The following is a 10,344-nucleotide window of genomic DNA, read 5'->3' on the forward strand; positions in this document are numbered from 1 at the left end:
CACGTTAGCATTGCAAGCCTATGCTACTGGCAGTCCATGTATATATAGTCAAAGTCAAAGGTATCAACTGCTGTGTACAATAACTTATTGTTAGACTCAAAGCCTGAACTCGACATGTGAAGCGAATTGATTATTCATTATTCAAGAAATTGTAAACCGAATTTCTTGTATTTTCGGGCAGATAACAAGGTGACAAAGGATGAACTGCGAAATTAGTTTCACAGACATGTGCCGCGCTTGCATGAAAGTTGATGGGAATTTACTTTCGATGTATGATGACGAAAATGACGCTATTAGGCAAAAGAATTTTCCAAACAAATTATCGGACCTCACTTCGATCCAGGTTAGAAAATAAGCATATTTTAGGGTACTTTCTTCTAATTATGATAAAACTTTTAAGAGGATTAATCTTCGTGAGCAAATGTACATTTTTTTTACCTAACCTATAAGTGGTATTGTATAATTTGAATGAATTACTGTTAGTTTTTAATATATGAAATGAAAATGTACAGAACGTTACGATTGCAATAGCATAGTTTTATTAATGTTNTATAGATAAAAAGTCTTATAATAATATTTATTTAGCCATCTTTGCTCTATTGGGCTTAAGAATGTGTACATTCTTCTTTCCTTGCGATTAAGCTTACAAACTATTAGCTGTTTATATATACTTTAGTATCTGTTCTTACTATTTCATTGCCCTATTGTAGTTGTTCCTTAGCCTTCGCTGTTCTTAGAAATAGCTTAATCAGCCCTGTAAAAATCGATCCATACTTGATGCTATTAGAGCTATGACTTCTTATTGCCATATCCATTTTGACATCTTAAATTCCTGGCAACTGAAAATATGTTCTAAATATTCCAGCTCCTCACAATCTACGTTATTTTCACATCTCTTGTTATCAACCTTCTGTTATAAGTATTATCGCACTTCATTCTTGTCTTGCTCTCTTTTCATTCTCTATAATCTAGTGGACCTAAGACTTTTCATCGATCTGCGCCAAATTTTGCATTCGTTCATATATTATTGTATACTGTGTTTTCTCAAATTATTTAAAATTCGCATAAATACATAAAAATCAAAGTCTAATGATAACATTCGTTGTTAATACTGCGCATTGAATGTACTCGTGTCGCAAATCGGTATTTATATTCATTAATTTTGATGAATCCTTCAAACAGATTGATAGATTCGACGGATTACCAACTATGCTTTGCGCCAAGTGTGCTTATCGGACTGATGCGTTTTACGATTTCAAATTACAAGTGCAAGCTACTGAAAAGAAATTGAGAAGGATGTTTGACATGCAGATTCGTTACTCAGAAAAGGTAAATAATAATTGGATTTATTACCGTAGAACACTTATATTATTAGATTTAATGACGTGTATTTTGAATTTAAATCATGTTTATGTTTAACAGAACTTCATAGTTAGACATAGTGAATCTAGATAAAATTTATTAGAGGATCTATATTAATATAGGAAGATCAATCTTTAACTAAACCTAAAGTTAATTCCATTTATTATACATAATGAATACAAATTGTACATATTAGGTTGTCCAGTAAGTTCTACTCGATTTTTATAGAAATTTTAAAGGTAGCGCATTTAAATTTTGATGTATTGAATTATACACATGCTGTTTTGTTCGACAGACATTCTTAATTTTTCTTGGACCAACTTTAATACTATATCCGTAAAAATTATGCAACGTATGCGTATACGCCAGCTTAAGGTACATCGCAGGGCACTTTAGTCTTTATTTTATTCAGAACAATTACTTTTTGGAATAAGCGTTAGAGTTTGAATTCCCGCCGACGATTTGCGACGCGTCTAATACGTTTCCAACGAGCCGGGCGACAATTGAAGTTCATATCAAAGCAACAAAATAAATAACTAGTATATCTGTGACCGTGTTCCTTATACGTTAACAGTTCCGTTCTTTAATAAAGGTCGTTGTAGTTAATAAATGCGGTGTCCATCCATTCATTCAAATATCAATAAGATTGGTTGAAATCAGAAACGTAGTAACTATAATTTTTACTTCACTTGGGAGCACTTATTTTATTAAATATCAGCATAATTACACTGAATAATGGCTTTTTTCTAAAAATGCCTAAAATATAATCTTTTAGACTACATATATACACACGTAATTTATTTTCAATCAACTGATACATTCGAATCTGTCCTAATGTTGCCTACCAAAATTTAGCACTAACTATCCGGACTCCCCAATACATAATCAAAACAAGGTATAAAGAAACATGCATACACATACACAATTTGCAGAAACGTGAATAGTCACTATGAGAATAGTTTGAAATCGGTTAGAAAACTTGTATTGCGACTAGTTTTACAAAAAATGGAATAATTCCCATCAAAATAGCGTGCAATCGATTGAATAACACGTATTCCACCGAATTGTAAAGAAAATTTCGCCAGGGAAAAAGGAATTTGTCAAAATTTTGCAAAGACTTGAGTGATTCTTCCAGTACAGCTTGGAAACTTTTAAAAAATAGGAATCAAGGCCTCTAATGAAGAAATAAAAAGTAATTAAAATGTAATTTAATTGAGTATCCAGTTCTTAAGCCAAAAATGTCAGTAACATTTTTTGAATTGTTTATTTAGTTTTTTATCTATGGTTATTGTAGTGGACAAAGATTAAGGCCAAAAGGAGGAATGAAAGAAATTATATATTTCGTATAGAAGATATAAGTGGTTTCAAACATTCTTTCGAAGGGTATTTCCATCAGAAAAAACACAATTTATCTTTGATTCGTCCGAAAATAATACTTTTTGCTAATCTTGGCTTTGCCAATGTATATGAGTATTAACAGACGCAAAAATACGGAGAACTCGAACGCCAGTATTATTATATTAAAATGTCAGGCGAATATATTAAATGTTAGTCGTTAGACACATTAAACTAACGTGCTAGCTTCGTCCACTGTTCATAAGAGTCAGGAAAATAGAAATACTGGTAAAATTGTGTCTGTTCATATTTGGTAGTTGTAGGTTTGAGATTAAGAAAAGTTAACTTATAATCCGTAAACAGCTACTTACATATGAGCGTATAACCGAAATTGAAATTCGTCGTGTTAGATTTATGATCGCTTCTATGAATGCTTTGAAGAAAACCGATTTCCACGTCTTAATTTGGAAGTGCATATTTCTTTATACTTCGTTTTAAGAATGTAAACAATATTGAGGATCGATTTCTTTCTGTGAGCAAATATAAAAAATCTGATGGTAATCAAGGATTTAAAACATGAGTCATAGATGTATTACTATTTTCGTGTTTTGTCCCCGTACGGAAGACTACACGCCGAGAGAAATAGCACACCCATGCTATTTTTAATTTCTCATGTTAGGATGGAATCGTGACTCAAAAATTGAAAGTAGTTTGAGTCTTATGTTGAGTCTGCGTGTAGGATAATACTGCTCGCCTTTCTCTACTTTTTTCTTTCCGTATGCACTTGCATACTTCATGTATATGTATAACTTTTCGATTGCGACGAACTTTTTTTGCAATTTTAGTAATAGACAACTTTTGTTTCCTCAGAGATAAAACTGTCCTAATTTCCCTTTGACTAATCTGTCTGCCATGATTTATTATGAGGATAGCGATGTGGCAAAGCTTTAGACACAAATTGAATGCGATAACTCCGTTCAGGCTGAAGACACACTGAGGAATATGTAAACATAGTACAAGTTTGCTATTATTTTATCTGCTTCAAATTACGTATTTCTCTTTTCACTAAGAGACCTCCTTTAAACGAAGTCAATCTGTTACATTTACGTATTCGTAGAAGGTACATTTTATACCTACGAAATTCTACGTATAGTCCTAACACGAGAAATGAAAGATAGCACAAGTATGCTATTGGGTTGTTCGGAAAATAATTTCGTTTTTTCCAAACAAAGGACTTAATTGTATTTTTTCACAGCCAACGTCACCCTTAGCAACTTAGCAAGGTTTGTTTGTGAAAAAGTATCTTTGATTCTGCGCAATAGTTTTTGTTTTTCCCTATCAAGTATGGAAAGTTGAAAGCAGCATTTTCGGGATATTTTACTTTTCCACTATCGAAAATAAGAAAAATAACAAAAAATAAAAATGTTGTTTAAGCAAAAAAAGAGTATTCAACGTGTATGGAAGTGTATTGACAACGCCAATGCCAAAACTAGTTTGCAAAATTTCGTTCGCAAATCATTCATGATCACGTGAAATGCCTTGGTTTAATTTCACAACTCGACATATGGGAGAGGAACCCATTAAAAGCTTTTACAGCTTGGATGGGATGTACTATTACACCCACCATATTCTCCAGATCTGACACCATAGGATTATCACTTGTTCCGATTTCTACAAAATTTTTGAGACGGCAAATGAGGACGTCAAAATGACTTAAATCAGTTTTTTGCCAGCAAAGATCAGAAGTTTTATGAGCGTTGAATCAAGCCACTGCCAGAAAGATGGCAAAAGGTATTGGACCGAAATGAAGAATACATAATTTAATAAAATATTTATACACTATAAGAAAATCGTCTTTCATTTTCACAAAAAAAACTACGTATTTACTTTCCGAGCAACCTAAATATTTTTTATCTGGGAGTGGAGCACAATCAAAAATGGGTCGTAAATCATCGTCCCAAAATGTACCTTTTTGATTGACTGGATTAAAAATTTAATTCGATTACAATAATAATTCATCTTTATCATTGTCAACTTGTTTACCATGCACACGTCGTACGTTCAAATCACATGTTCACCCTTAAATTTTCTTATCCTTTCAAGATACATTGCAAAATGTATTATTTTTAACTTTTAAGGAAATTATAATGATCAATCTGAAACTGCTATTAAAAACTTTTTCAACACAACGTGTTTTTAATTCATCTTTATTACTTTCAGTTTGAAAATCTTTGAAAGTTGAACGTAAGTCGTAAAATTTTGATTGATGTATTCTTTCAGGACGAAAATTCTGAAGAGATCTACTCGGACCTGAAGTATAATTTAGAACCTAAACAGGAGTTAATAATTAAAGAAGAAAATGAACAAACTGTTCAACTGTCAGAAATTCAATTGACGAATGAAAATATTGTCTTAAATAAAATGGATGTGTCAGAATTGCGAGGCTTCATTGTTTCGAAATTGTCTAAAGATGAAATCGATCAATGTAAACGTTTGAGAAGCGACATTACGGATGAGTTCCCGAAAGTATTTGAATATCAACAATCGGACTATACTATCATGTACATACCGGAGAATATCTCATTAGAAAATGATGAGAGTTCATATTCTTGTGATACGGAAATGAAAATCGAAGAGAAAAAATTTAATTTTTCTGGAGTCTCAGGCGAAATTTTGGAAAAAACAGAATTTTTAAACGATCTGAAACTGGATGAAATGGAGGTAGAAGAATTGCCAGGTAACTTTGATCTTGAGTTAGGTGGAAACTCGAAAATGATCAGAAGTAAAAGGAAGGAAGATGACATGGAACCAATGGAAACTAAAATCAACCTCCAAAGAGCTTTCAAAACTAGGAAAAGGGGTAAAAGAAATGAAGTTAAGACTACAGAAAGTAGTTCGAGCCTCGAGGAGGCTAAAACACCTGAAATCACTTGTTTCAATCATGAATATGCGCCGAAATCCAATAGTTCGGAAGAAGAAGTAAAGAAAGATGAAACTTGTCAAGATACCGAAGATTCGGACTCGGACTATTTCGTGGATCCCAAAGATAATATCTTAGGCAGCTTAAATGATGCAATAACTCGAATAAAAGAGATCAAACTCGGTGACAATACATTGAATTATCAATGTACTCTATGTTTACAGAATTACGAAAAGCTAACTGAAGTTTTGTTACACACTATAGACAATCATGTGCCTAGTAGCGGTCCATTCTTTTGCGTCGTCTGCGAGAAAGATTGCGAGAGTCATAAGGAGCTCAGGTCTCACGTGAAAATTCATACAGGTCGCTTCCCGTATTCTTGTTTCATTTGTAATAAAGCTTATAGTATGAAGAGATACCTGAAGAGGCATATGATGTGCCATGCAGACTTTCCTAGGCACCGTTGCCCTAAATGTGGACTCAGATTCAACGCGAAAACCGAATTGACTGAGCATATCGGGACGCATGTTCAGGGAGCTCCTTTCGCTTGTAGTCAGTGTCCAAGATCATTCAATCACAAGGGGAATTATAAGAGGCATTTGATTAGCCACTTGGATCCACAAGGACTGCATCTACCAAAGTATCCTTGTCAGGTATGTTTCCTATGATAATTGAATCGAGTAAAAATGGAGCTTAAAATAAATGTAAAATTCTAATTCAATTGAAATTGAAAAGCTCACCTTGAAATTAATTATGAAAATCACCTGAAGGGCTCAGAAGACAATCAATATAAATCCATTATCGTTAAAATTGAAATACACTACTCGAAAAAATTATGTTAAATTCTATTTAATTTCATATTAAAATGCTAATTATAAATCCTTAATTTGATACAACATTTTTGTTCTTGAACTGCAGATGACAAACCGAGTTTTCGTTTCCCATTTATGGAAACGACATCAGTGAAAAAAATTATCCAATCTCGAGCACGTTGTCAGACTTCCTTGATTTTAAACATGCCCTTAGATTTAAGCATTGTCTGTCGTAGGAGTGTATCGAATTAAAAATCTCGAGATAGAATTGTAAAGTAAAGGTTTCAAGCTCTAATTTAAAAGATAAATCATGATGCTAAATAATCATTTTCAAAACTTGAGCAATTTTCGACACTTTCGTGACGCCATAATTTTGTCGAGTATAAATGCTGCTGTCTATTATTTATTTGTAAAGGCATCAAGTATCAAAAGTTACTATGCTGAACACGTTTATACACGGCAGAATTTATGTTCACTGAAAGGCTGACTTACTGATTGGCTTCTGAGCCCCTCATATGTTTATCTCAAATGTAAATTAAAATTTTAATTAAATCAGAATTGAAAATTGATCTATTTGTCAGGTTTGTGGAAAACGGTTTCTGAACAATCGAACTTTAGAAACGCACATGCGAGTGCATACAGGTGAGAAGCCGTTCAGGTGCGAAGTCTGCGGCCGATCATTCTCGCAGCAAGGAAATCTATTAAATCATACGAGAAATCATTCGAATCCAAGAAGCTATACCTGCGAAGTCTGTGGGAAGCGGTTCAACCAAAAAGCAACGTTGAGAGACCACAGTTTGCTCCATACAGGAGAGAAACCATACGTTTGCAACGTTTGTGGTATCGCGTTTACCTTCAGCGCTGCATTAAGGAGGCATATGTGGACTCACACGGGAGGCAAGCCGTTTGGCTGTGAAATATGCAATGCGAGATTCGTTGGCAAATACGATTTACGGAGGCATATGAGGATACACGCCGACAAGCCCAAAGTTAAAAAGAAAAAATCTGTGTCCAGAGAAGAAGAGAATGTCGCGACTGAGGACACACAAACTGTTTTAATAGAGCAAGTGCTGTTGACTGAGGACGTTGTGCAAGTTGTAAATCAACAAGAATCTGAGAAGGAAAATGTGGACGCATTGTTTAATCTAATACAGTATAGCTAATTCTCTATTTGCATTAACGAGAAAGTGTGAATTTGTATATATTTCGTTATAATAATTGTAATTTAATCAAATCTCAATCCGAATCTGTCCATATTTAAATATGAATACATGGATAAGTAAAATATGTTATGCCACATCGAGATTAGCTGTCAGTACGACTTTATCATAGACTTCACTTGTTTATTATAATAAACTGTGGAATCTTGAAAATTGATCCTTCGTTATTATTCTTTATTTTACACTCATCTAGATATTCCAAATGTTACATAGTGTAATTAAATTAAACTTGTCGATATAATTGACAATGTGTTCGATTTTATCAGTCTAAATTAAAATGCCTGCTAATAGTATACACGGATTGTCTCCTTGCCGAATTCAACGTCGAATCATTTATAATATATANATGCATAATATGATGTTTAAAGGTTTAAAGAATATACTGAATATTATTCCTTAAATTCCAAGTTTTATTTTGCATAAAAGTCCGCAGTCTATAAATCATAGCCTGTAATAAATGCTTTGGTACTTGTTCTGTGTTTCTAACTGCTTGCTCAGTTACGTTAAACATAAAATACATAGTTATAGTTATACACATATACATACGCCTCCGACTGTAAGTGGCCAGACATTTAAAAAAATTTGCATGTGAACGATTTTTTATTACGAGAAGACACATTTTCGAATAAAAAGTAGTACGTATTAATTATTTATCTATAACGTAAATAACATTTAAATCAAATTTTATTGAAATGTCATGCTTATGTCTTCTTTAGTCTATATAGAATTACTCTTAAAATGTTTATAAACATTGTAATATTACTTTTCGTAATGTACCAGATGTTTTTTTTGATAGTTTTGAACGTTAAAAGGAAACAAGATGTTCTGAAATATACCGAATAGAAGCTTTATTAAATGAATGTTCATTTTTTAAACGTTTATTCAAATAATATATGTTTATTTCTAATTTTACATCCCAATATTATCGTGAAACAGCTAAATGTAACAAAATTGAACAATAAAATCGAGCTAGAGAATTATATTCATGTTTTAATATGTCCGGTGACTTATGTATGGGAGTGTATGTATTAGAGGTGGAGAACTATTTATTTATTTATTTATTTAAACCGTTTCTCCGTACTGGACAGGCCCAGTGACGGAAGGCTCATAAGTATCGATAGTTTTCGGAACTATCAATAGTTTCGTCATTTTGATAGAACGAGCAAATTTCAAGTTAGCAACAGTGGCAACGTCAATCCTGATTCTGCATTATTCTTTGTTCTGAACTTAAAACGTTTCTTCGACACATATTGGACGCTTTGGTTGGTCATTATTCTTTTAAATTCCGTATTTTTATGAATTATTTAAGCAAGTTAACATGCCAATTCGCTGGAATAGTATGCTGTACATGACTAGAAACTAGACTGTACTAGAAACTAAAAATAGTTTGAATCAGACATTATTAAATTTACAAAAGGCATCTGCACCACTAACGGTGGACATCATCATTTTAATATTAAATGACAATCATATGTCTAAACTATTTTGATAAAGCGTCACATATAATATGTGGTGCCAAGTTCCCCACTGTGCTATTAAAATCAATCAATTTAGAAGTAAAAAAAAGACATTATAGGTATTCGTAGTAGCTTGGAAAAATTATCGATATTGTATGAACGGTGATTTTATTTTTCCCTCCTTTTCGATAGTTTTCGATAGATTCGATAGATTCGATAGTAGAATATGAAAATATCGGAAATTATCGATGGTAGTGATTATCAATAGCTCTCCACCTCTAGTATGCAAGGTACACGTGAGTGCAAGTGATATTTTCTGTAGAGATTTGAAATCATTTTCATTGAATGTTGATGTCTCTAATCAGGACGAAATATATGATTATTGTGAGAAACATAAAAAGATATTTACTGCATGAAGTCCATCGTGCTATAATCACAAAAATATTAATTTAATTTGTTTTTAAACTGAAACTCATACCACTTGCACTGTCATGTACACGTATAACACAGTTCCTACTTTCTTTTCACTACAATTCTTGTTTCGCATGTCATTCTTAAAATAAAGACAAAACCAGTTATTTCTGCTGTGAGAATAAGTTTTTAAGAATTAAATTAAACGTTTGGTCGATGCGCCAGGTATCTCAGCAAGGCAATCCCTATTTTATTGTCGGGCTGTTTGTATTCGTTGTTGATTGTTATCGGTGGTATATCTGGAATTTCCTCTCTATCGTCGGCGACGATTCCTGCCATAATCTGGCTAGCTTGCTTACTTTTTCCATTATAAGTCCCCTCCTTAATATTCTGATATCTGCAAAAGTTAGTATAATGTCAAAATTGTGTTAAATAAGCGTATTTTTAAACTTCTACTATTCGTGGTCGTTTAATTTCGAATTGAAACATCGACGCTGCAAAGCAATTGTGTTGCAAAAGACTTATTTATTACATCTTTTCCTTCAACGATGGGAATTCTTCATATCTTTACTATGTGTCCATCTACAAAATAACTCACAACACTCTCGAAACAGATGCGGATTAAGCGGGCACGTGGGGTCCCGGAGGAGCTCGGAGATTTAAAGATTTTAGAAATTACCAAAGAGGGGTTCAAAACCGCTCCTTAAAATAATCAAACAAATCTGAAAACAAAATGTAAAATTTATGTCCTCTAAATTGTACTCTTTAACTGTTTATTTCAGTAAATGTTTAATAGTGACGCAAAGTAGATCAACATACTTTAATAA

The 10,344-nt window shown here is 32.9% G+C and overlaps 2 protein-coding genes across 2 annotated transcripts in view; one reads left to right on the plus strand and one right to left on the minus strand.

The window, feature by feature from the left end:
* Positions 1–15: 15 nt before the first annotated feature.
* On the plus strand, positions 16–7,806 carry LOC108625495 (zinc finger and SCAN domain-containing protein 12). The gene is made up of 4 exons (XM_018025561.2): positions 16–343; positions 1,183–1,329; positions 4,978–6,270; positions 7,011–7,806. The coding sequence occupies exons 1-4, from the start codon at positions 200–202 to the stop codon at positions 7,590–7,592; spliced, it is 2,166 nt and encodes a 721-aa protein (XP_017881050.1). The 5' UTR covers positions 16–199; the 3' UTR covers positions 7,593–7,806.
* Positions 7,807–8,103: 297 nt separating this feature from the next.
* The window catches only part of CCHa1 (neuropeptide CCHamide 1), a 22,186-nt gene continuing 19,945 nt past the window's right edge, over positions 8,104–10,344 (minus strand). Inside the window, exon 5 of the mRNA XM_018025562.2 lies at positions 8,104–9,914. Coding sequence (XP_017881051.1) covers positions 9,719–9,914 — 196 coding nt within the window. The 3' untranslated portion in view covers positions 8,104–9,718. The remainder of the gene's footprint in view (positions 9,915–10,344) is intronic.

Source organism: Ceratina calcarata, unplaced genomic scaffold (genome assembly GCF_001652005.2).
Source record: "Ceratina calcarata isolate Rehan_Ccalc_2016 unplaced genomic scaffold, ASM165200v1 scaffold358.2, whole genome shotgun sequence".
NCBI lineage: Eukaryota > Metazoa > Arthropoda > Insecta > Hymenoptera > Apidae > Ceratina > Ceratina calcarata.

Excerpts from the sequence above, each read along its gene's own strand:
- LOC108625495 (XM_018025561.2), top strand. The coding sequence starts at position 200 with ATGAACTGCGAAATTAGTTTCACAGACATGTGCCGCGCTTGCATGAAA. Across the intron at positions 344-1,182 it reads CGGACCTCACTTCGATCCAG|ATTGATAGATTCGACGGATT; the intron begins GTTAGAAAATAA and ends TCCTTCAAACAG. Across the intron at positions 1,330-4,977 it reads AGATTCGTTACTCAGAAAAG|GACGAAAATTCTGAAGAGAT; the intron begins GTAAATAATAAT and ends GTATTCTTTCAG.